Below are 27408 nucleotides of genomic sequence, written 5' to 3'. Positions count from 1 at the left end.
ATGGCGAGACACAGGATACGTCTGGACGTTGTCGCCGGTCTGCCGCTGACGTCTGTGAAGGCGTGTCTGTGTCTGTTCACCCTAACATCTGTTATCGGTGCTGTTGTAGGTAACTACACTGACCAAGTATACATTCAACAAAAGATGCTAAACAATTCTTTAAACATCAATAGGGTGTTGAGGTAAAAAGGGTCACACATTAATATTTACTTCAATCTTATAATCTACATTATTCACGTAGCCTACCGTCCTTCGACATTTTCCAGTACAAATTCAGAGATGCCTGAAGCAGAGGAGTTAAAGGAACTAGAACTGTATGCAGTTGCACGGCTTCCAAGCGATCGGTACATACAGCTTTTCGCGTCCACTCTCTAAAACTTTCCACTTTCTCCACCACAGACAGTTCCGATCTATTAGTTCTATGCTCTTCTGAAAAGACCACTTGTTTGTTTAATATGAGCAAAAAATAGACGTAATCCACATTAGACAATAAACTTTCCGAACGAGTGAATTGCATGTAACATGGATCTGATCTTATTTCTTCCCTGGAAGATGTACTTATGTCGCAAATTGCCATCGAAAGTCGAAAATTTGCAATTTTCTCCCAAGTTTGCAGGTCACGTAACAGAAGACTAAAACCGCTGTAAAGTTCAAAACTGCTGAGTGGAAGGGACTATATATGTACTGTACGTAATCTATGAGCGATCTTAATAAATACAGGATATACATGGCATCGGAATTTGACAAAAGGCCGATTTACTATATTTTGGAACATGTACAAGTGCATGTTATATAATGCCTATACACTCTATTTGTGTCTAGGATGTAGACACAAATATTTTAATAGATAATATATTGACAATATAATATATTTTAATATATAATATATTTAAAATCAAATTTTGTAAATATGCCATCCGACAAATTCAGTGTAATCGGAGCAGCGGTTCTAGAAAAGAATATTTTTAAAAAATGTCCATACTGTGCCAATACGGCCGAAAAGTAGGTCACAGGTGGGTTAAAATTGATATTCCTGCCGGTAGACCAAGCGATTTGGTAATGAACATGTGCAAAAAGTTGACAGCTGTGACTCGCACTTTCCTTGCAAAACAAAAAAAAAACAGGTGTCAGAGAAGACAAAACATAATCTGAGCAAGAACAATGGTCGTACAAGCGAGGCTTGGAATCCTGGCCAGCCCCCCTCCCTCCATTTACTTTCATCACCACTTGCCTTATCCAGTACAAACATTCAATTCTGCGTCTCCATGTAAAGCTGTCCCTAACTCCACCTGCGGTCGTTATGCCTGTATACCTGCTTTCGATCATGTCAGTGCATATACATCGCTGACATCTTATGATCTTTGTTAGTTTTGATGAATTAAGACTCCCCTCTATGTGCATGCGGCAGCGGTAAATCCAGGATCAACCCTAGGTCGAGTCACACTTAAGACCTTAAAAGAGAAAGTTGTAACTCCCTCGCTTGGCGTTCAGCATAAAGGGGATAGAGCAACGACTGGTTGACTTGTATCAGTTTAATGGTCCGGGCGTCTTACTTGGCTTCGGTAAGGGGACTCAGTGAAGCAGCACTAGAGAAAAGAGCGGTGGAAAACCGTCCTGCAACAAGGAGGCGCATTATATACACTTTAAAGATTCCTTCGTCGTCATATGACTGAAAAATTGTTAAACACGACGTTTAACTCCAAACACTCACTCACTCACCCACCCACGTGTATGTACCCTTGTGTTTGTTTGTGTAACCAGTATATATGGGTATTTGACTCCCATATCTGTCTATACTGTTGCCATCCCCGCTTACAAGCATGAGCTAATGGTGGGTCTCCGTGTCAGCGGAGCACAGAGGCCGGTCAGCAGCGCGATCGCTGTAAATTCATGTTCACCTGTTCATTTTTTTCTGTATTAAAGAAAAATGGCCACCAAATCACGTTAACGGTCAATACTTCCAGAGCAGCAAAAGCTATATCATGGTGTTAGTATCGTTACTTGTGAGTTTTGTATCTCCGTATTTAGCAGTTTTGATGATATTGAAGCTTGAAAAAGCGAACAAAAATAAATCTAACAATAATACCCTGCAAGGAAGGCTTTGGCGCTTGATAAATAAATGTGTGTGTGTGTGTGTGTGTGTGTGTGTGTGTGTGTGTGTGTGTGTGTGTGTGTGTGTGTGTGTGTGTGTGTGTGTGTGTGTGTATGTGTGTATGTATGTATGTATGTATGTATGTATGTATGTATGTTGAGGTTTAACGTCGTACTTAACAATTTTCAGTCATATGACTGTCATATGAGTTACTAAGTGTTTATATATACATTGTGTCTTCTGGTGGCAGGGTGACATTGTGCGGCCAAAGTGCTGCCGTCACTGAAGTATCATGTCGAAGAAACCAGACATGATAGCCCCACCCACTGATATTAAACTGACATCAGGCCGATAAGCCATGTTTCCTTGCACAGATGACTCAGTGCTGAGCGCCAAGCAAGGCATTAGCAAATACCATTTTTAAAGTCTTTGGTATGACCCGACCCGGGTGATAAATAAATAAATCGGTATGATCTTAAACTAGGATATCAACTCAAGTGGAAATCTGCTGATATGTAACAGGTCAGAGTTTAATCAAATCTGCAGATGAATTCGAAAGCCACGGTGGCTATTGACTTAAACTTTCATTTCCAGCGACCTACCCTCTTAGACTCGTTGATGGCGAGGAGACATCATCTGCTGTTACTGGACGTTTGGAGGTGTTCTATAACGGTACATGGGGAACCGTGTGTGATGATGGTGTGACTGATATCACTGCTTCCAGCCTTTGTCGCATTCTTGGACACAGGTATTTTTTAAACATTGGCATACTAATTTAAAGTGAAAGAAAACAGCATTTGACTAGAGCTGTATGCGGTTATAAGGCTTCCCAGCAGTTTGTACACATGGTTTTATAAGTACCTTGAGTACGGCGTAAAACACCAATCAGATAAATAACTACATGTACCATGTGCTTCAGAACAAATCTGTTTCACACACTCTCCACGACAGAGCATTCGAATCAATCGTTTCTATGCTCTGAAACGAATAAGCGGTAAACAAATCCGTGTAAGACAATGACCTCTCTATTCCATCCAAATACCTTCGGCAACAAGTAGATATTTCTCGTGAGGGTGTATCTTTGTTAATTTTCACATATTTACACACTGTATCTGACGTCACGATTGCCCACAAATAAACTATAAATAGTCTCCATAAGAGTAGTACTAATAGTACAGCGACGTTGAGACGGTGAGAGCCGTATAGCTGCTGCCTGTATGATGGGCTACAGACTAAACCTCTACATGTAAACCGTCTACATAAATGCTGCAGCCGACAGTGATCAATTTTCGCTGTGACTGTAGTTAAATCCCTTCGGAACCATTCGGATATGAAAGAACTGGGTAGCGTAGGAACGCTTAGGTTACTTGAGCAGAGTCACTGATATATGTAAGGAATTGGGATTTCTGGCATTACTTGTATCTTTAACGGTAACTGTCATTTTTTTTAGGGGGGGATGGGATGGGTTGTAAAATTTACTTGTGTAATGCCTACTATTGCACATAACTGGGCTATCAATTATCAAGTATCAAAAACTATTGATGGGCGAGTAATTAGTTGTTTTAGGTATATATTTTGATCAGCTTCAAGAAAAATAAATCAGGCTCACACTGTAGACCAAGCCCCAGGGTCACGAAGCGATCTTATACTTAAGTGATATTCTGTCAAAAAATATTTTGGCAATCACATCAGAAATTACAATTTAAAAGTGATTAAAATTTTGCCTTGAGATCGCTTCGTGATCCAGGGGCCTGTATATCTGTAATTTGTGGTAAGGAAGATACATCCAAGGTTCTGTTGGAATGTAGCAGCAGTGGCTATGCAGTCAACAGGGCAGGCACTGGGTTGATCTGGTTGGATGATGTGGTGTGTGCAGGGAACGAGACTCGCATATCCCAGTGTTCTCATCTTCCTTGGGGAGAAAATAACTGTGGGCATCACGAAGACCTCGGTTTATTATGTTCAAACGATACAACAGGTAAGACAAGCAGATGTTTAACTGGTAGATTTGTATTGTTCATCTCTATCATACAAAAAATCCATTTTTTATTATATATTTTAATTATTAGGAATCCTAAAAAAAAATCGTCACCATGCTTTGGCATATACTAATACGTTGTCCTGCTCCTCCTAGGTTTAATTACGTGTAACCGCATTTCATCTATTCCCATCATATGCTATTTATAACAGATATATGCCCCAGAATAGAGCGCTGAGATACCATTCGTCATGGGAAATGGCACAGAAACGCAATCAGTATGAAGGACGCATTGACTTTAAAGCTTCAAAACTAGGACAGAGATACATTTCAAAAGCTATGCAATTGGCTACACGAAGTCTACCTAATCTTAATCGGCCGTGCTTTGTCGCACGAGCTACATGTACACACGAGTTCGGCAATCAATCTTCAAGAATTCCATTTTGTTTTTCACATTTGATTTCATGTTATCACATAACCACCGTGAATATCATGAGTCCGGTAGAAGTTGATTTTTTTTTTGATCGGTGTTTTACGCCGTACTCACCGGTAGAAGTTGACGATTGGTTTATAAAGGACTCTCGCGAACAGGCAGCGATTGACCACGATCAATAGATCACAACGAATCGCAGTTTGTGGTCATAGAAAGTCACAGATCGGGTGTTACTGGGCATGGAGGGATTGGTTTTCTAGCTTGAGTGAGTTATTTGCTGCAGTTGATGCTTAATGCCAAGAAAAAAAAAAACAATTTGCAGACATGGTCGTCAGATGTTCGCTATCAAAGGGCCTTGATTGGCTGACGATCACAGAGAACCAGTACCCCAGTGGCGCTTCCGTGTTTCGGAATTGAACTCTGTGTAATTATTGTTGAAAAGTCTTTTTTCTCTGCCAGTCTGTCTTTTTGGATGAAAGGGTTCATGCATGGTATTGAAATAAAGGAAAATGTCTAACCTTTGGGCATGTGCGAGTTTTAAGGTTACACATGCGCAATTCAGGCGACTTGATTCAAGATTTGCCTCCAAACGGAAGTGTGAAGGAGCACTGATTGGGTAATGTTGCCATGCAGACATTTTAGGTTCTTGATGAACTATAAATTTCTGCACTGCTAGTTTGTAACTAGTTAAAATAAATCGTATTTGTATAGAATTGTGTGTGTTTTGGATAGAACTGAAAACGTTTTGCCAGTGTTACTTCCTGTCACCCTGTAGAATACTAAGGTACATGTAACAGAATGCGATGACTTAACTACCAGTAATCACAGCTCATAAAAGGTGTTCATGCTAGGTCGATTTTTTGAGATGTTGTAGAGCAAACTGCAAGCTGCATGTGGTGGTGTGGCATTGCACCAGGCGAACTTTAGGGCATACACATTTTTGAGGTTGAACTCTACAAATGTACAACATGAATAATAAGGGAAATCAATGTGCTCATGTAACTTTAATGCCGAAAGCGGAGAAATCTGGGTGAGAGCACACAAGGAGACAGGTGTCGATGAGGTTGTGTTGTTACGCACACTTCCCATCTGCTGGTATAGAAAGGTTTAGATTTTGACGGCCAAGAGGTCAAGATTTTATTTGCTGCTTTTTCACAGGCTGATCAAGTATGCACCAAAGCGTTTTGGCCGCTGAGTGTTTCGGAATGTGTTACAACATTAAACGATAACATTGTCGCCTATCAAAAATTGGCAACAGCTGTCTGATGGCATACCTTAGTTGCTTAACCACAGATCTTTCGTTGAACATTACAGAGGAAAGTGCAGAACATGGAACGTTTAGCTTTTCAGTCACAAACCGCGGTTCTCATGCTGCTAAAACTTCAGTTTCAGGAACGAGGTTTTTCAAAAGTATAGATGTACCGTCCTGAAATGCTTAAATGTGACCCCAATCTATACATTAACGAACACTAAAGCCTTAAGCTCTGAACGGCGTTATATTGTACTTATACAACTGCAATTAGCTAAACCTTTACTTTCAGAAAGAATCAGGCTCGTAGGTGGACAAAAAACAGCAACCAGTCTAAGCGGACGTTTGGAGGTTTTCTACTTCGGTGTATGGGGGACCGTTTGTGACAACAACTCCAACAAACGCACAGCCAATACTCTTTGCCGCATTCTTGGCTACAGGTATGCTGTGTACATGCAAGGAGCGGGGAATCTTAACTGTTAAACGATGGTTTTAAGGGTTCATTTTGAAAATGAATAAAATAGATGTTTTTGCGAGGAGAATATTCGCTATCCTGTAATTACTACGCTCCTTCATGCAGTTTTATAGAATGTGTGTCAGATTAACTCCACCGATTTTTTCCTTCTGAATTCTGCTGGTTTGTTACAGCCATGGCTATTCGGTCCGTCGAGCAGGGTTTGGTGAAGGTTCTGGGTTTATTTTGTTGGACGATGTGGTTTGTTCAGGGAACGAAACTCGCATATCTCAGTGTTCACATGCTCCTTGGGGAAATAATAAATGTAGGCATGGCCAAGACCTTGGTTTGGTGTGCACTAACGATACAACAGGTAAGCCTATAAAGTATAAACAAATGATTCACAAGGAAGCATTGGATATTTACAGATGTAAGCCGGCTCTTCATGATGGCCTTAAAAGCATTGAAGAATCAGAAAATGTTGACTTTTACAACACCAATGCTGTTGTAGTTCCCCGTTTTTACAGTCTAAGTTGGTTTAGTATGATTCCACATGTTTTTATAACACCATACCTGGGTATCTCTGTAACATTCACCTATTACCCATGGCTTTAAAGTCACAATAGGCTATTGTGTACATAATGGCTATCTGTTATGTGATCTGCCTGTTTTATTCTCCTTTATCTACATATATATCTTACGGTGATTTAACACTTAGACCGCATTTTGTGGCTTTGTCTCTAAACCTGTACATATATATCTGTAATGTTCTCCATGAAATTACGGTAGCACTGTTGGTAGAGCGTCCGTGTCGTGAGCGGTAGATCCAAGGTCAGTCCTGGGTCACACCTAAGACTTATAAAGAGGAAGTTGTAATTTCCTCGCGTAGCGTTCAACATTTAGGGAATAGTGTCAAGACTGGTTACCCGTATCAGCAAAATGGCTCGGGTGGTGTGGTTTACTTGCCTTCGGTAAGCCCTCTCAGTGAAGCAGCACTAGATAAAGGAAAAGTGGAAATTTGCCCTGTGTCCATAGTTGTAAGTGCGACGTTAAACCCCAAGCACTCACTGACTGACTCACTCACCGTGAAATTTAGTTTTCATGATAATGACAAAATAAGGTGTCAAAATATTGAGTCGTGGAGTTTTGGAGCTGCTCCACTTGTGTATTATAGTTCAAATGTCCTCCGCTGGTACAGGAGGGGATATATGTTAAATACTCCACAGGAATTCTTATTACACTGGTCAGGGGAAGCCGCCATGGCATTTGTAATAATGCTAAAATTAATCAAGCTCCTCTAAATGTTAACCTTATCGAGTGGTGGCACTATTGTGATCGTACATAGCCGCACAATCGCTTTAAGGACTGTCTGGGCACTTATCATCAGGTCCGGAATTTATATATTTATTTGATTGGTGTTTTACGCCGCTCTCAAGTAATTTCGCTTATACGACAGCGGCCAGCATTACGGTGACAGTGTACTGCCGGAAAGGAACCCAGCGTAAGATGGACTTCCTTTCCGGCAGAACTCAAAGGAACTCAGAGCAACCGCATTGGTGAGAGGCTGCTGGGTCATCAAGTAGAGTATGATGAGGTTGTCCATGCCGTAGTGATTGACAGACAAATATCTAGAGACAGTTACGATAACAGTCGTGTACTCAGAGTAACTTAGCCGCACAACCACTGACCCTTCCTTGAGCAATGCACAGAGAAAGTTGCAACAGATAATCTGAACTCCTCAGTCATGCATGGCCTGCAGTTCACATGTAACTAAACCTCTAGTTGCAGAAAAAATCAGGCTTGCAAATGGATCAACGACACCTACTACTCTAAGCGGACGACTGGAAGTTTCCGCCTTCGGCATATGGGGAACCGTTTGCGACGATAAATTCAACAAACTCAGTGCCAGTACACTTTGCCGCATTTTCGGTTACAGGTGTGTTGTATACATATGTATTTCAGGAATCGTGTTTAGTAAACGACGAGTTTAAGTGTTCATTGTCATTCAAGTTAACAAAACAGAAGTCAATACAACAGGTACTAGTATTTTCCACTTACTTGGGCATATCCTCTATAATTACTGCAGACGTAATCCACACACGTTTCGTAAGTTACTGATCAATGTGTGAGGAATAGAAATACAAGCCATATTAACATAGTTTAAAAGCTTACATTCTAAACTGTTGAAAATCACGACCAGGCTGCTGCTGAGCTTAAATTGAACTGGATTTAAACTGACAGCGATCACATCGGTGAGAGACTTTGGCACGCTAACACTCGGCCATGAAGGTCAATTATTAAATAAAGTAAAGTAATTAAATAAATAAATAAGAACACCAAATTGTTTGACGACATGCAGTGTTTTCTTTTATTTCATTTCATTTCTTGTTTGCTTGTTTTCGTTTGATTTTCTTTTTTTCTAAATTCTACTGGTGTGTTACAGGGATGGCTATCCAATCAACGGAGCGTTTGGAGCCGGTACCGGAGTAATCTGGTTGGACGATTTGGCGTGTTCAGGGAACGAGGCTCGCATATCCCAGTGTTCTCATCGTCCTTGGGGAGAGAATAACTGTGGGCATAGCGAAGACATCGGCTTGGTCTGCTCAAACGAAAGAACAGGTAGGACTGACCTCTTTTCCGGATCGTGTGCAAATAAACATATCCATATTAACCAGAGATGGCCTTGCAAACAAGGTGTGTTATCTTTTCCCGTAGTGCTGTACTTTTTCTGTAAACAAAAGAATGTAATTAACTTTCCTGTGTGTTTAAGTGATAGCATTCTCTCTTTGGTTTATCCCACAGCTAGAAACACACTAATCTATAGTGTAGAACTCTGGAACGCATCAAAAACTAGATACCGCGGCAAAATGGACTCACAGCCAAAGGTGACGGAGTCCTTCACCGAAAAGTATAGCAAACCTACAATTCCAGGGGGGCTCCGTGGCTCAGTTGGTTAGCGCATTAGCGCAGCGTAATGACCCAGGAGCCTCTCACCAATGCGGTCGCTGTGATTTCAAGTCCAACTCATGCTCGCTTTCTCTCCGACCGTACGTGAGAAGGTCGTCAGCAACCTGCAGATGATACGCATGGCAGAGTTCATTTGTGGATGGGCAAGCGTTTGTTGAAGTATTTCCAGTTATCACTGCTCAGTCCTATAATAGGGACTTAAAGATAGAGACTAGTAGATAATGACTAGTAAGTAGGGACCTGTGGATAGAGAGTTGTAGATAGGACTTGTAAATAGGGATTTGTAAATAGGGATTTGTAAATAGGGACTTGTAGACAGGCACTAGTAAATAGGTAAGCCTGCTAATGTATGCAACCGTTTATACATGCTGCTAATATATACATTGTATACATGTTGCTTATATATACAATATATCTCCACCGGTAAACTTTGACCTTTTTGCATGAGAGAAAAAAAACAATTTAAAGTGGATTGAAAGTTTGACTTCAGTTTAAAATGACTTCTTGTTGGCCCGTGGACCAGTTCAATATCGGAATTGTTTTAATTGTTTTAAATAAATAATATAGTTAAACGTATAAGTATGTTAGCTTCTCAGTCACGACCCATCTTGGTCGGAATGATGTGTAAATGTTTGCTCAATATAAACATTTACAGACTTTAGGGTCTTGGGTTGTGAACAGCGTTATGCTGTGTTCATAGTGCACCAATTGGCTAAGACCGTGCCGAATAAACCTTTATTTCAGAAAGAATCACACTGGTCAATGGATCCAAAACAGCAACTAGTCTAAGCGGACGTTTGGAGGTTCTCTACTCAGGTGTATGGGGGACCGTTTGTGATGGTAGATCCAATAAACTCACCGCCAATACTATTTGCCGCATTCTTGGCTACAGGTATGCTGTATTCATAACTATTAAAGGATTTAGGGAAAAAAGCTGTAAAACGATGGGTTTAAGTGTTCTATGCTAACATTGCGGAAGCAAGACAAAAGTCATTTTTCATTCCGGCATATTTTCTACCTTTATACATGTATTTTGGTTTGTGGACACCCTCACTCTTGTTGCCTTAGTACACTGTCTACGAAACTGTTTCTTCTGTAACATGTCCTAGTCTTCAGTTAGGCCTATTCATATTTGTTCCAAATTCCGCGGGTTTGTTACAGCCGTGGATATCCGGTTAACAATGCTGGGTTTGGAGCGGGTACTGGGGTAATCTGGTTGGACGATGTGGCGTGTTCAGGGAACGAGACTCGCATATCCCAGTGTTCACACCGTCCTTGGGGGGGATACATATGTAGGCACGATGATGACCTCGGTTTGGTCTGTTCAAACGATACTACAGGTAAGGCTACAGAGTTGAAACATCTGACTCAACGCTTCCCTCAATGCTCCCGGTGGAGACTATAGGTTTACTCCCGGCAGGTTGGTCTGTCAGTCCATCAGACTATCAGACTATCGGTCGGTCAATTGTCAGTTCATCAGTCCATCAGTCTGACAGTCCGCCAGTCAATCAGTCCATCAGTCCGTCAATCCATCAGTCTGTCAGTTCAGTCCAACAGTCTATCAGTCTACAAGTCCGCCAAACCGCCATTCAGTCCATGAGACTATCAGTCCATCAATCCGTCAGTCGGTCAATCCGTCAGTCCATAAATCCGTCAATCCGTTAGTCAATCAATCCATCAGCCCGTCTGTCCATCAGTGCATCAGTCCGTCAATCCGTTAGTCCATCAGTCCATCTGTCCATCAGTCCGTCCGTCCCTCCATCAGTCCATCAGCCGTCAATCCGTCAATCTGCCAGTTCAGGAGTCCGTCAGTCTATTGGTCTACCAGTCCGCCAGACCGCCATTCAGTCCATAAGACCATCAGTCCGTCAATCCGTCAGTCCGTCAATCCGTCAGTCTGTCAGTCCGTCAGTCCATTAATCCATCAGCCCGTCTGTCCATCAGTGCATCAGTCCGTCAATCCGTTAGTCCATCAGTCCATCAGTCTGAAACCCAGTTAAACTTGATACGATTTAAGTTAGTATTTGTTTTCCCATGATCTATAGTACATGGAATCAATGTGAAACCATTTTATTTATTTGTTTCTATGACACATTTATTTATTGATTTGATTGGTGTTTTATACCGTAGGCAATAGCATTTCACTTATACAAAAGTGTGCATAGCTATGGGAAGATGTGCATATTCATGGGAAGGTGTGTATATCTATTGGAAGAAGTGTGTAGTTATGGGAATGTGTGTATATCTATGGGAAGGTGTATATCTGTGCGCAAGTGTGTATATCTGTGGGAAGTTGTGTATGTGTGTGAAGGTATTTATATCTGTGCGAAAGTTTGTATATTTATGGGAAGGTGTAAATAGTTATTGGAAGGTGTGTATATCTCTGAAAAGGTGTGTATATCTGTGCAAAGATGTGTATATCTATTTAAATGTGTGAATAGCTATTGAAAAGTGTATATCTCTGAGAAAGTGTGTATACTTGTGCGAAAGTTTGTATATCTATGGGAAGGTGTGCATATTAATGGGAAGGTGTACATATCTATGGGAAAGTGTGCATAGCTATGGGAAGATGTGCATATCTATGGGAAGGTGTGTATATCTATTGGAAGATGTGTGTAGTTATGGGAATGTGTGTATATCTATGGGAAGGTGCATATCTGTGCGCAAGTGTGTATATGTATGGAAAGTTGTGTATGTGTGTGTGAAGGTGTGTATATCTGTGCGAAAGTTTGTATATCTATGGAAAGGTGTGAATAGCTAATGGAAATTGTGTATATCTCTGAGAAAGTGTATATATCTGTGCGAAAGTTTGTATATCTATGGGAAGGTGTGTATATTAATGGGAAGATGTACATGTCTATGGAAACTTTCCACATCACATGCTGAAAATTCATCGGTGAATTGCCTACGCTCGGTGCTTTGCACCAGGTAATTCGATTTGGCGTACCAATGCGGTCGCTGTGAGTTCAAGTCCAGCTCATGCTGGCTTCCTCTACGGCCGTACGTGGGGAGGTCTTGCAGCAACCTGTAGATGGCCGTGTGTTTCCCCCAGGCTCTGCAAGTTTTCTTATCACCGTAATGCTGGATGTCGTCTTAAAAGTGAAATTTTCTTCAGTTCAGCGTAAAACATCAATAAAATAAATAAAGCGATATCGCGTTAAACAACAATCAAATAGTTAAAGAAATGCACCTAAGGAACGCTTGGATATACTGTGAACTGGCGAAAACTGGAAATGTTGTAACTTGTAAGACCTGAAGTTTTAATCAAATCTCATTTGAAATACCTGTGCATTTACTTTGTTCTGGACAACTTATTTACTCTGAATACTAATTTCACTCATCGCCTAGAACATACCTAGCGTCATTCGAACTTCATTGTAGTTGCCTATTTTATATAGTTTTTTAGTTGACGACTGGTATACGAATGTTTGTTTCGACGCACAGATACTGTTCTATTGTCCTAAACTGTAATTTTCAGAATCTTATCCTCTTAGACTTGTTAATGGCGAGGAATCTTCGTCTGGTGTTACTGGACGTTTGGAGGTCTTCTACAGCGGTACCTGGGGAACAGTGTGTGATCATCGTGTGAACGCAGTGACGGCAAAGACTCTTTGTCGCATTATTGGATACAGGTATTTTTAAACACGTGCATACTTACATAAACTTATAAAAATAACATTAACAAAAATATATTAAATAATTAATCATAGATCAAAAAGGAAAGAACCCTCAATGCTCTGTTAGAAAATACTTATGTGTATTTTGTGTGTGAATGAAGAACATATAAATGCATGTGTCATGTGATGATACAAAACTGAGTTTTGTTTCATTTACCTTCCGGTATTTATTGGCATTTTTCTGCAATATGTTTAAGGTCCTAAGATGGCATTTTTATTTCTGAAGTAACGAACTATAGTCAAATGGTGAAACAGCTAAAAAGAGTTTTATTTGCGAGAGCCATGGAGTGTTATGGGTATAGGTGTAATATGTTATGTGTTGGTCCTTTTTCGTTTTTGTCTTTAGTCCTATATTTTGCTTGTATAGCGGAGCGCTGAGGGTTAGTGGTCGCTTGAAACTATACGCTATGATAAGTTAATTTGCGTTTTCGACCTCATTAAAAGGGTAAAAAGGGGGAAATTAACTTTGAATTTTCGACTTTCGAAGCGAAAACCTGGAAGCGCAATGTTGTATTTCGCATTTTCTCCGCGCATTTTCTTTGCGCATTTTCCTATTGTCTCATTCCACTTTCGCGTTTTCGACCTTCGCAGTTTTGCCTTTTTGATTTTCGTCCTTTCGTTGGTTAGCGCTTACAATCTTCGCTCTTTTATGTTTTCCCGTTTTCGACCTTACAATAGAAAATTGAGTGTACTAAAAAGTGGGTGGCAGCAACAGGCTTCCATAGCTACATATACCTATAGTAAACGCTTAGCGCTTTAATAGTGCAATCTGCTCTTAGTCGCTATAGGTATAGCCGTACATTTTGACCAACATCAAAAATCATGAACTCTTGGATTTGTATATTTCTAAATCATCGTAATTTGAGTGATACTCTTTTACGTGTAACAGATATGGCACTGCAGTTACGCGAGCAGGGCTTGGAGCAGGTACTGGGATCATCTGGTTGGACGAGGTGAAGTGTTCTGGGAACGAGACTAGCATACCTCAGTGTTCACACCGTCCTTGGGGGAATAACAGTTGTCTTCACAGTGAAGACCTCGGTTTGGAATGCTCAAATGTTTTAACAGGTAAGACTGTAGATCGAAAACATCGAACACAATCGTTCTCGTAGCGATTCAGAGATCATAGCGGACCATAGATTCACATGTACACCACCCCCTCCTGTAGCAATGTTGCCCCATCCTCGAAAGTTAACTACGATGTAGTAATCTTATAAAAGTTGAGTGGAACACACATGACTTACTCAAAAGCAAGAATATATTGCGAGAAGAGACTGTACCTCACTAAGCACCAGGAATCATTTCTGAACTAAGTCAAAACACGAAATACTACCTTAGAGAATATTTTTCAGCTTTAGGAGTTAAAACATTGTCTACCTAATAACTGTTTACAGCTAAGGACAAATGTGACATCGTGAATGAATTGTTTACCACAGTGAACTTAACCCAGATATAATTGAATGTGGCAATAAAGTCTTTTACCGTTCAATACAATGGCGCATTTAGCATTGAGTCAGTCGCGTTTTTTCTACTGATTATGTGATGCTTTTACCACTCAATATGTGACGTGAGTGTGGAGCTCAGGTATACAGACCCAATCTTACAAGCCGAATTTCATGTAGGATGCCTTTTAAACATACATCTAGGGCATAAGGCTCCCCTGTCAACGGACCAGTGTTTCAAAAGTACTCTTTTGGAAAGCTGTCAGAGACACCAACTCAACTACCAGTGCACATCTTGGTTCCCAGTACAAAGCAATCACAGTTATGCCTTTTAACAACTGAAACATGTGATTCTGGTGTTTTGTTACCTAGTAACTCCCATTCGGCTTGTTAACGGGAGTCGAGGAACAAACAGTCTCAGTGGCCGACTGGAGGTCTACCACAAGAACACATGGGGCACGGTTTGTGACAACATTTTCGACCACAGCGCAGCCAGAACTATCTGTGGGCTTTTGGGATTCAGGTAAGGCCCACGTAAAGGCGTTAAGAAACCAACAGTAACAACTATGTCTAAATCAGAAATGTTTATATTCAGAGTAATGACGATGTTCACAATCTCGAACGAAGGAATAACCTTTATCAGATTTTATGTTTTTTTGAAAATGATGTCGGTAATGCCGCTGTGTCAGTGAGTTAGTGTCTAATGTAAATCAAATGGGTGTGGCCCAAATACTCATACAGAAATCAGCCAACTCAAGCTGTCGTTTGGACGATAAAAAATGAGGCAATATGACTGAACAAAAGTAAGGTATGAACTGAAGCATATATGTATATATAAGTTGCCTTTTAATACTAGTTTAAGTGTCCTTGACAGTGGCCGAGTGTTTGGAGTGCCAGCGCGGCACAATGATCCAGGAGCCTCTGAAAAATGTGATCGCTGTGAGTTTAAGTCCAGCGCATGCTGTCTTCCTTCCCTGTCGCAAAAAGTGGCAATATCTGCAGGCAGCCGGAGGATCCTCGTGGGTTTCCATATGTCTGGAGTCTTCAACATGATGCTTCAGTAGCAGCAGCACTTTGACCGTGTGACTCTGCTGCAGGAAGCAACAGAATATGTACACATACCTAATGGCTCCCCGTCGTGATACCACGTACCACCCAAAGCATACAGACACACATATATGTACATTTATTCTACAGTTTCTTGATGCGGTCGCAGTGAGTTAAAGTCCAACTCATTCTGGCTTCCTCTCCGGCCGTACATGAGGAGATCAGCGAGCAACCTGCGGATGGTCGAAGGTTTTTCCGTACCATGCCCGGTTTCCTCAAAACCATAATTCTGGCCTCCGTCGTATACATGGAATATTCTTGAGTGCGACGTAAAACACCAACCAAATAAATAACTAAATAAATTAATAAATACAGTTTCTTGGAGAAATAAGTGGGAATTTCGAAAAAAATTCTAACGATAAAACTGGGAATCTATACTATGCCAAAACCGAAAATTCACCACTGATCTTCAAGCAGATGTAGTTGACTATGCAGGACGATAATGGAGCCGATAAACCGCCCTGTTACTCAATTATGACTTCTTATTTATGTTAAGTATTTGTTTTTAAAAAGTTTTTGACACTGCAGTATTTGCGACTGGGAAGAATTTCGGGTGTTAAGAAAAGAAAACCACGGACATTTCACAAGTACAATATGATCTTTCCCCGTACATGTACCTGTATATGTATGGTAGCCAGGTCTTCACTCGCAGGAGGCGAGTTCCATGTGCGTGCCTGCCATGTGAGACGCTCTGGTGACTATGTGGTATAAAGGACCACCATAGTTTCCAATGTTACGAATATGTTTCAAGCTCTTTATTGTGATCCGAACCTACATCATCCATGAAGACAGAAATAATATAACCTCAATTATTTAGAAAGTGGTGTGGCGACAGATCTGCTGGACCACAAATATTTTTCATGACGTTCTTGGTAACAAAGCCATGTGATGTAACATGTTACAGATACTGAAAGCACGAAGTTGCGTCAATCAAAACATACATGTACATATGGTTGAAAGGGAAAATAATGTTTTTTTTCCATTACACTGTTTGCAGCGAAGGAGTCGAATTGCCGAATGCGTATTTTGGACAAGGGACTGGACAGATTTGGTTGAACGAAGTTCGTTGTTCTGGGAACGAGACTGTTATATCAGAGTGCTCAACTTGGGGGGTGGGGAATTCACAACTGCCGTCACAACGAGGACGTGAGTTTGGTCTGTTTTAACCCAAATCCCCAGGGTGAGTCTTCAATAATCTGCAGACACTTAGGCCTAAGGAATGATGGCATTTACGTTCAAAACCAGCTGACACGTGGGTCTATAACTCGATGTCATTTCCGACGGGATATCCGTATTTTTACGGCCATGATATCAGTGGCCCACATGTATCTTGTCATATTTTGCTCGATACGCCGCTAACAATATGGGCGTGATTCTCCGTCATATGTCTACCTGGGGAATTCCCCATGACATACATGTTTATAAGTTGCACCATTCAATGAAATGCTGTTGGACTGAGATATGGAACGAATGTCGTTTGAGTCTTGTGGGAATCTCGACTGAATCTCGCGCTGATGCCCTAATCTCGACCTAATCTCGACTAAATCTCGCACTGTCGTTTAGATATCGCCGTTCCTGTTTTGGAGAAAGATGTAGGACAGAACATGGCCGCATCCGTCTTCCATTGCTGCCGCACGAAGTTCAATCACTCACAGTTAATTAGATTGTGTGAAAACATACTACATGAAGTTACCCCAACGGAAGACAGCAGAAAGTGTATTGGAGCCCACATTTACTGAAGTGTATAGATCGTCACACAGAAAGAGTGGACTGAATGAAATATATTGAGGAAGCTGGAAGACAGAAGTGTTTTCAGATTGAGGTTTTCCACTTGTACTTTTATTTGAGTTATCGAAGAGGGGCCTCTATGGTATAGCAGTTAGCGTGCTGGCACTGCACATTGAAGCAGTAGCCAATCACCAATGCGATGCCTGTCTTTCCAAGTGTAGTTTATGCTGTCTTACTATAGAGCCGTCATGGCCTGAAGAAGCCGGACAGAGAGTAGTTGCTGCAGACCTTCTATCAAACGACCTGAGAGGAAGATAACATGAGCTGATTTTGAACTCACAAGGACCGCATTAGTGAGAGGCTCCTGGGCCATTGCGCCTGACTGGCATGCTAACATAAGGTGATTGTGACTGGATGTGACGCCATGGTCGATCTCTGTCGTGATTTTCCAGTACGACATGACTATCAATATGCTGTCATCGTGGCAGGCTGGCAGGAGAGAAACACAGTCCTATGGTGGTGTTTGGATTTATGTATTTACTTGATTGGTGTTTTACGCCAAACTGAAGAATATTTCACTTATACGACGGTGGCCAGCATTATGGTCGTGGGTTATTCGCAGGTTGCTAGAAGACCTTGCCACCTACGGCCGGAGAGGGAAGCCAGTGTGAGCTAGACTTGAACTCACAGCGACGGCATTGGTGAGAGGCTCTTGGGTCAGTACGCAGCGCTAGCGCGCTAACCGACTGAGCCACAAAGGTAGCCGGTGGTGAGTCGCTGTCAACTGTTGGTGAAGAAACGTAGGGGTCATTAAATTCCAACTACATGTCTATCATACCATGGGTAGTAATATGATTAAGACGTACAGCATAAAAAGTAGGGTAGTCACGACAGTGTGATAGCTGGCAAATGATTAGGCTTTTGTTAATTTGCCTAGGTCTTCCTCTTTGGCCGTACGTAAGAGGGTCTCTCCCAGCAACCTGCAGATGGTCGTGGGTATCGCCCGTGCTCTGCCCGGTTTCCACCCACCATAATACTGGCCGCCGTCGTATAAGTGAAATATTCTTGAGTACGGCGTAAAATACCAGTCAGATAGATGGATAAATAAAGAAATAAATAAATAAGTAAATAAATAAATAAATAAATAAATTTCTTTTATTCGGGGTTTTATTTTAACTGTTGATTTAAATACCTAAATAGTAGAAAATTACAAATCACCCAGCATCATGACTTACGCACAATTAGGTAAAAAAATGCAGTGATGTTAACTGGACGTCACTGGTCAAGAATTACTCAAAATGCTGTATTGACATTGAACGTATTTACTACATTCTTAGAACAGCAGACAGAAAGGGGGCTAGTGTGATCAATATTTCCAGCGTATAATAGACCTGTCCATTAGAGATATTATTTCTTCCAAGCAAGAAAATGTGCCATCTGAACGAAATAATGTTCCCTTATTCCTAAATCCCCAGAACAAAAAAGGGAAAAATATGGACCGTGTAAACTCTAAACCTCCAGAATATTGACACGAATCCTACGGAGTCTGTGGTCTGAAGTTGTGCCTTCTATCAAGCCGTTCCCTTTTCAGAGGAGCTATTGACCAGACTGGTTGACGGCCATCGGAGCCCAAACTATCTCACCGGGCGCCTGGAAATATTCAATGGTGGACTCTGGGGCACGGTGTGCGATGAGGGCTTTGGTCCGTTCTCTGCTCCTGTAATCTGTCGTAGTCTGGGCTATAGGTATGCATTTTACTTTTCATCAACGCGCTTTACTTTCTTTACCCCACTTATTTTAAACATTCGATTTGATTACTGTCTAACGCCATGTCGGGAATTTTCCAGCCACATTGAAGTACACCTAGGTGGAAAAAACGTATCATGTTGTCTACTACAGACGAGTGATATTTCTTCTTTTTTAATATTTAAATTGGAATTACAGGTACGTAATAACATGCTTGAGGAAAGTGATTTGTAATCTCTACGTTATATCGTCTAAATGAACGCGAGAGCATCAATAATATATAAGGTGCCGCGGACCAAATTTTGAAGGCGCGCTCATTTACTTTGAGCCTCGTTTGTAAACTTTACTCGAACTTTGATTTTTATTTAAATTTATATTGATACATTAATTGTTACCTCTCTTTTCTAGTACATTTAACTTATAAAGTTTAGTCTTCATACAAGGGTAAACTTTAAAATTATTAAAAAAAATTCTGTTAATAAAACTGTTCTGTATTGTTATATACAGAAAATTTCAGTTTACTAGCATTAGAATGGTTGAAGTGACTGGTTTGAGGTAAATATCAGATTCCCACCTACTTTATTTATAGTGCTCAAATGATTCTCAAAGTTGAAAATGATCAAACTGCACACGCTTTATACATGTTAGCTGTTTTATTACCGATATTAAACGTATCACGGCTGATATTTTGTGAAAGTCAACTATTTCTTCTGTTCTAATATAGTCGCAAAAAATTTGGGATTTGCAGGTATAATTGCTTTTTTTTCATTATCTTCTGTGTCGCCTGTTTCAAGATTATGGAGTAGCGGGCGCATTTGTGTGTTTTTTATTTTTAAATTAGAAATGGGAATAAGGTTCCACGATCCAGATTTGGAACAGGAAGTGGGCCAGTATGGATGGACAACGTAAAATGCTTAGGAAACGAAACTAACATCTCACAATGCCTTCGTGGAAACTGGAGAAATACTTCCTGCACCCATTACCACGATATAGGATTATACTGTTACAACACACCATTTACAGGTATGTCCTTGCATTCTGGTTGCAACTGCTCGACTGCCATATATTCATCATTTTCACTGAATAAATAAGTTCAGGTAAGCCTTGTCCAAAGTTATGAAGTCATATGACTTTTTTGGGCTAGGCAGGCGAAAATATCACGCACAGCTTATCTTTTACAGCAGTTCTAATGTTAGAATCTTCGTTAGAAAGTTCGGTACACTTCAATTTGCTCTCTTCTTGGAAATGTCGAAATACCTGTTGGAATTCTCAAAGTGTCAAATTTCTCAAAATTTTAAACAAAAACAATATCCATGCCGATTGACAGATTACACTGATTAGGGAATCCACTGATTGTTTGACTGACTAATTGATTGGCTGATTGATTGATTGGTTGATTGATTGATCGATTGATTGATCGATTGATCGATTGATTGATTGATTGATTGATTGACTGCCGTTTCTGCTATGGTTTGGGAAATCAGTCTGTCTGGTTGCAAGTTCCCGGGATATATCACCGACCAAGTTATATTCTTATGCCTCACGACTGTCTCACAGTCTGCACGCGACAGATGCATTACACACACCACCTGACGTTTCCTTCACCCCAACAAATGTATTACCCACACAGCCATCTGACTTTTCCTTCACCCGACAAATGTGGTATCCACACAACCATCTGACTATCAAACATCCCCCTTTCACGATCCAAACATTTGGTCTATTTTCCACCCAAACATCGGAATATCTTCCACCCAAACAATTTATCCAAAATGTTTGACGTATCATCATGTAATTATCTTCTGGGCAAATATCTCACACATCATCTGCTTAAACAACTCACGTGTCTTTCATCTAAATATTTTACGTTTCCCCCACTCAAACATTTGGTTTCACCTCACAAACATTTCACGTATAATGCACAAGCATCTCACGTATCTCCCATCCATACATTTGGTTTTACCACACAAACATCTCACGTCTCCCCTATCCAAACATTTGGTTTCACCACACAAGCACCTCTCGTACACCCCCCCCCCCCCCCCCCCACCTAAACATTTGGCTTCACCACACAAGGACTTCTCGTACCCCCCACCTAAACATTTGGCTTCACCACACAAGCATCTGATGTATTCCCAATCCAAACCTTTGGCTTGACCACACAAGCACCTCTTGTACCCCTCCCCCCCATCCCGCACCCACCCAAACGTTTGGTTTCACCACACAAACATCTGACGTATCCCCTATCTTAAACTTTGGTTTTACCACACAAGCATCTCATTTATCCCTCACCTAAGCATTTGGGATCACCACACAAACATCTGATGTATTCCCAATCCAAAACATTTGGTTTCACCACACAAGCTTGTCACGCATCTCCCATCCAAACATTTGGTTTTACTACACAAGCATCTCACATATCCCTCACTTTCACATTTGGTTTCATCACACAAGCATCTCAAGTATCCCCCATCCAATAATTTGGTTTTACCAGACAAGCATCTCACATATTCACCATCCAAACATTTGATTTTACCACACAAGCGTCTCCCGTATCCCCACAACAATATTTGGTTTCACCACACAAGCTTCTCAAGTATCCCCCACCCAAACATTTGGAATTACCACGCAAACATCTCAAGTTTCCCCATCAAAACATTTGGTTTAACCACACAAGCATGTCACGTTTCCCCTAACCAAACATTTGATGTTACGACACAAACATCTCACACATCCCCTACCCAAACATTTGGTTTCACCACACAAACATTCACGTATCCCCTACCCAAATGTTTGGTTTCAAGCATATAACATATCTTTAATCCGAATATTTCACGTATTTCACTTATTATTAACAGTATTTATGACGAATATTGGACCTACTTTGTCGTTTCTATGAATACAAGGGCTGGTGTCTCTCCTTGTCACATTTTTAATAATAATTTTGTTACGGTAATCATACGAACCTTTGGCTACATGCAGTTTTCCCTAGACAGATATATAGGTCATCATCAGTGCCTAATTACGATATTTAAAAATATACCTGATATATACCTTGAACAAACTAAGAAATCACAACTGCTATTTGTTTGTGTGTGGTTTAATAAATTTCTACATAACTGATATTAGGCACTAGAAAATAAAACATAAAAATGCATCATCGATTCTTTCTTTTCGATTTACACAAATATGAGAGTAAACCAGCATGATACGTCTGAACAGCTTGAATTGCTCTAAGTTGATATCATATGCACACAAATAATATTAGCTTTGGTAATCATGTTTTCATTATTATGGAAATTATCCACATGAATGACCCTAATGAGAAAAAAAAAATTGCTTTTGATCTTTGACTTTTGTCTTGCAATAAAACAAAAGATATTTGTCACAACACTCTCACTTTTTACTGGCTTCTTGCATTTATAATTTTACACAAGTTTAAGTAAGTTTTTCATGTTTTCGTACAACAGAAAATCTGCCATACCACTGTGCTGTCGATAGACGATTTCCCACATGGTCGCATGGCGTCCTTTATGCTCTAGTCAAAGGAATTGGCCCCAAGTCTTAGTTTCTTTGGTTTACATCTTGATACCCTCAGGGTCAGTAGAGACAAGACTTATGTTTGGACGGAGGGGTCCCGACTGGCAGACCGGCCTAATTGAGGTTTACTTCGCCGGAGAATGGGGGAGAGTCTGCGCTGAAAGGTTCAACAACGAAACCGCCTTTGTTGTCTGCCGGTCTCTTGGGTACAGGTATGACGCTGATGACATTACACTTCAAAGCTATTTATTCTCTTATTCTCTTATCATAGCTTGAGAGTTGAAGGTTAAACTGGTACATTGTCCATTTGCACGGGACACCATTATGTGCAGGTCAAATTACTCAGACGATCGTGACTGCAAGTACCCCACGTAACGAAGAATTGCAATCACATGACAGTCCATGTGTGCAAACCGCATAACTTACTTTACCAATCAATTTTACAAGAGGTTCGGAGAGCGGGCGTAGAATCAGAAAACTAATCGCTAGCCATGAATTGTTTTTTTTAAACTTGTAGAGATTTATAATTTTTCTCGCAAACTGCAAGTTAATATCAGAAATTAAGTTGGATATATTGATGACCTCTCTGATCGAATATGATAAATGTTTATATATTTATTTATTTACTTATTTCTTTGGCTGAGTACGCCCTATTGAAGAATATTTTATTTATACGACGTCGGGCAGGATTATACCGGAAACACACCCCCATCCTCAGGTTGCTGGCAGATTTTCCCACTATCGCGTCAAGAAACTTCCACATGTACACACGCACTTCTGCAGTCTGTAGTAGTTGGTATAAAACTGGTGTTTCCTTTTTTTTCTGTGTTTTTATTTTTCGTCATTTAACGACGCGATTTAAATCTCCATTTCTTTTGGACAGATTCGGAAACTATATACCTCCCTCATATCCAACTATGATAATTAAAATGATTTGGCTGGGTGGCGCCATCTGCCGAGGAAATGAGACAAATATCGCTCAGTGTGATCATGGTGACTGGGGAGACCATATCTGCAGTAATTATGAAGACGTCAGAGTCATCTGCTCCAACACTCAGCCAGGTTAGTCCCACGGCATACGTGTAGCTGTGTGTCAAAATGCAGTAGATAAATCCATTACATTTAATAGTTTTATTGAATGAAGTTTTTCACGTTGTGGCTAAACCTTGAGCGCCTCTGTGGCCCGACTCCATAGTTTTACCGTTACCCACAGATCCGGGAGACTCGGAATCGAGCCCGGTTCGAGTAATTTCAAAATGTTACTTGCTGCTGCCTCGTTTGGACACACACACACACACACAGACAGACACACACACACACACACATTCATACATACATACATACCACTAGCCACAATGCCACTGCATGATCAAACACTTCAAGTCCATAAAGTTGCATCCCCCTCATTTCATATCATAATATTTCGTTTATCCGACAAAGTATTTTTGATCATGTTTAAGTCTGTATTTTACATGTTTACTACAATACAAAACGTATATATTCCATTTTTGCTAGCCTCAAACCCGTGTTTTCTTGCGGAATATGAACCCTGTGGGGACCCAGCAATGGGCTGCTTTAAGAGACGGGAACGGTGTGATATGCGTTGGAACTGCCGAAACGGGTTTGACGAATCGTCGTGTTCGACAACAACGAGCCTGGAGTAGACAAGAACGACGACACCTTCTCACCTTAATTATTTTGTCAAACTAATTATATTGGAAGAGGAAGAAAACATTAAAGACGGGGCGGAACTCAAATGAAGGAGGGTGCACACGTATTTGTAAAATAAGTCTTTAATATTTTTTTTCAAGTTTTAGTTGAATGTAAATGTGTTGTTTTGTTTTTTATATCCAAACCTATGCATTATTTCTGAATTATTGTAATATTTATGAATAGACTGAAAATATAAATGTGATGAAAAATCAAATTTGAACATATTTGTTTGGTGAAAAATTTGTTATAGTGCAGATATATTTATTTCACATGTGTTACATCCTTAATTCTGTCATTAATACACAGACATTATATATAACATGGGCAAGTCCCAAATATCCTCAATACAAAAATTATTTTCAAGTGCCTTTTCCTTTATGTTGTAAGTCTTATTATATTGTATAAAAGTCTTACGTTACATTTCTGTATTTCTGCATAAATCAGGATTCAGTATCCTCGAGGTCTGGCAGAATAAAACCCAGGCTGAAGTAAATTTCAAAGAATCTGGATATTGTGTTAAAGAAGATATAACTCAAGGGTATAGCAGACGGGTGTAGCCCGATCGGATTGTGATGTGAAGGGGAGATAATTCAGTGAGATGTCCATATTTGGCTTGGAGGCTTATTTTGTCGTATTGCTGTCTTCTCTTACATGGCGCTTTGTCTTTCTGGACCCCTGGACCATATCTCAATATTATTTCTCATTATGCGTTCTCAAATCTTCATTGCAGATTAGTGAGAGAGGATCTATGAGCACGGATGGCTTACTGCTTGTCCCCTACCATCCCTGTTGTGTGCACTGAACCGTGACTGTACCATTATTCTGTTATATATGAACATGGGAAATCCGATTGACATTTGCATCGCATAATGCGAATACATCTTTTGTTTCAGCATATAAAGCTTCTGAGCAGAAATATCACAAACAAAACGGTTTTTATGTATTTCTGTGTTACATTAGAAGGTGAAAAGACAATTGATGTACAACACCAAAAAACCAAACATGAATATACGTAAGAAAATATATTCTCAACACTTTTTTCTATTATTTCGCGAAGTATAGAGACATTTTTTTTCAGTGTGAGTATTGTAGATTGCTTCTGCAACCACGAGTAGGCAGGCTTTCTCATTAATTTATTTTTATGTATGAAGTTATGTACGGCTAGTCCGCACGTATTCTGGTATTCTACTTGATGTATAGCTAAGACAAGATGGATTTCTTATGGATAACGACTTCTTGTTTATTACATACAGGACGTTTCGATGCTGATACTAGCATCATTTTCAAGTGGTTGACATCAGTAAAATAACAGAGTTTATATTTGTACAGCGTGAGGTACAAGTGTCAAAGAGAGATAACACAGTTTAAAAGATTAACAAAGTATTAAATAAAGGATAAACAATGGAAAGCTTATCTAAAGTCAGCTAACATAGTAGAATGGTATACATATAATCGGATTAAGCTCCGTGGGGTTGCTGGAGGTTTAATAGATCATAAGGAGATTTATTTATTTATTTGATTGGCGTTTTACGCCGTACTCAAGAATATTTCACTTCTACGACGGCGGCCAGCATTATGGTGGGTGGAAACCTGGGGGAAACCCACGACCATCCATAGGATGCTGCCAAACCTTCCCCCGTACGGCCGGAGAAGAAGCCAGCATGAGCTGAACTTGTACTCAGAGCGACCGCATTGGTGAGAGACTCCTGGGTCATTACGCTGCGCTAGCCCGCTAACCAACTGATGGTCATATGGAGAGGGCAGGCAGATACCGGTGTAAGGATCAAGGCATCTGATCTGCAGGGATTTTTTGTAGTTTTCTTTGTTCCAGTGACTTAAGTTGGTGTTAAGGGTCTTGATATTGTCCCAGTTGATTAGCTGAGTAGGGTTTTCTTTGATGTGATCTGAAATGGCGGAATTTGAGGCTGATTTCTGAACTGAGGTCTGGTGTTCTTTAATACGTTTGTCTACAGGTCGGCAGGACTCACCAATGTAGTACTAGTTACAGCTGCATAGCATCTGGTATACGACACCACGTAGGGTAGTCTTGGGCGTGGACATGTTCCTTCCATTTGCTTGAAGATGGTTTGTCAGGGTGTTCTGAGTCCTAAATATGGTCTCTATACCAGTGTTTTGTTTTAGTAACCAGTCGATCGAATAACTCGTGTGACCTTTGAACGGAACAGTCATTTGGACGCCAGTTCTTTCATCGAGGGTTCTGGGTTGCTGAGTAGGCCCTGGGTTAGTGGTGGCTCCTATGAGTAGGTTTACCATGTCTGCCAGGTATCCAATTAGGTTAGTAAATACATTTCGCAGGTGGTTGGTTTCTAATGGTAAGTCGGTTGAGTATATAGAGGTGGCTCTTTTGGCTAGAGCAAAAAAAATGGCGGCTTTAGTTTTGGGAGAATGGTTAGATTTGTAGTGGATATATAGGTTGGAATAGGTAGGCTTGCCATATACTATAGTTGTGAGTTGGTCATCTGTCTTCTTGATAAGGAAATCAAGGAGAGGGATTTGTTGGTATTTCTGGGTCTTCACGGTAAATTTGATGCGCTGATTGTAGGTATTTGTTCGGGTTGTCATCTGGGTGAAATGCAACACTGGTGTCCACTTTTCGATTACCAGCGTACAGGCGAACTGGCTAATGCTGACTGCTCAAATCAGGAGATAGTGGGGAGCCCATACGCAGGCCATGTATCTGTTCATACATTGTGTCAATAGTGTGCATCATAACTAAGAAGTTATTTTTCATTACAGATGCAGAATTAAAGTTTGGCTGGGGATTTACGTCCTTTCATCTGTGTCTATTGGTCTAATGACTGCTCTTCTATTTTCACCTTCTATTTTTCATGGATGGATTCGAACTCCTGACAGTTACAACACGTAGTTTAAAGGTTTTACCCAAGCGGTTATGTTTTCAAATGTTTTTTTTTTAAATAAGAACGAAGATTTACATTATAAGTTTATACATTGTTGGCAGCTAAGCAGCTGAACATTATGTAATGTTCTTCTTGTGCCACGAAAAAAAAAAGCTCATATCGACCCACAGAATTCGACTTATCTGAACACGATGTGGACACATGAGAGTTTTTGCATGTTAGAGACCCATTTAAAGCTCGACGTCGTTTTCTCAATCGCGATGTTGCATTTTAAGTGTGGCCTTAACATGTAAATTATCGACGCATGATCAAATCCTGCTTGTGTTGTATCGGTTTCGGCTATTGGTAGTTAACACAAGCGCTCTTCAACAAATGTTGCAGTGCACTAACGGTCACACGTGCT

General features: G+C 40.5%; 1 protein-coding gene across 1 annotated transcript; it reads left to right on the top strand.

Annotated features, from left to right (window-relative positions):
- LOC135462516 (deleted in malignant brain tumors 1 protein-like) lies at nt 1–24093 on the top strand. Its single transcript, XM_064739742.1, has 18 exons — nt 1–109; nt 2687–2840; nt 3823–4070; nt 6045–6192; nt 6401–6579; nt 7989–8142; nt 8650–8825; nt 9918–10065; nt 10335–10513; nt 12652–12805; nt 13740–13918; nt 14665–14815; nt 16397–16545; nt 18719–18872; nt 19715–19896; nt 22472–22625; nt 23297–23475; nt 23929–24093. Exons 1-18 carry the CDS (start codon nt 1–3, stop codon nt 24075–24077), a joined length of 2946 nt encoding a protein of 981 aa, XP_064595812.1. The 3' UTR covers nt 24078–24093.
- The last annotated feature ends 3315 nt before the right edge of the window (nt 24094–27408 follow it).

The sequence above is a fragment of the Liolophura sinensis genome, chromosome 2 (assembly GCF_032854445.1).
Source record: "Liolophura sinensis isolate JHLJ2023 chromosome 2, CUHK_Ljap_v2, whole genome shotgun sequence".
NCBI lineage: Eukaryota > Metazoa > Mollusca > Polyplacophora > Chitonida > Chitonidae > Liolophura > Liolophura sinensis.
Note: the sequence above shows the minus strand (reverse complement) of the source record. Positions and strands in the feature narration are given on the sequence as shown.

Coding starts and splice junctions, on each gene's coding strand:
- LOC135462516 (XM_064739742.1), top strand. CDS start 1: ATGGCGAGACACAGGATACGTCTGGACGTTGTCGCCGGTCTGCCGCTG. Junction 2,841..3,822: donor TGTCGCATTCTTGGACACAG/GTATTTTTTAAA, acceptor TTTTGCCTTGAG/ATCGCTTCGTGATCCAGGGG. Junction 8,826..9,917: donor CTGCTCAAACGAAAGAACAG/GTAGGACTGACC, acceptor CCTTTATTTCAG/AAAGAATCACACTGGTCAAT.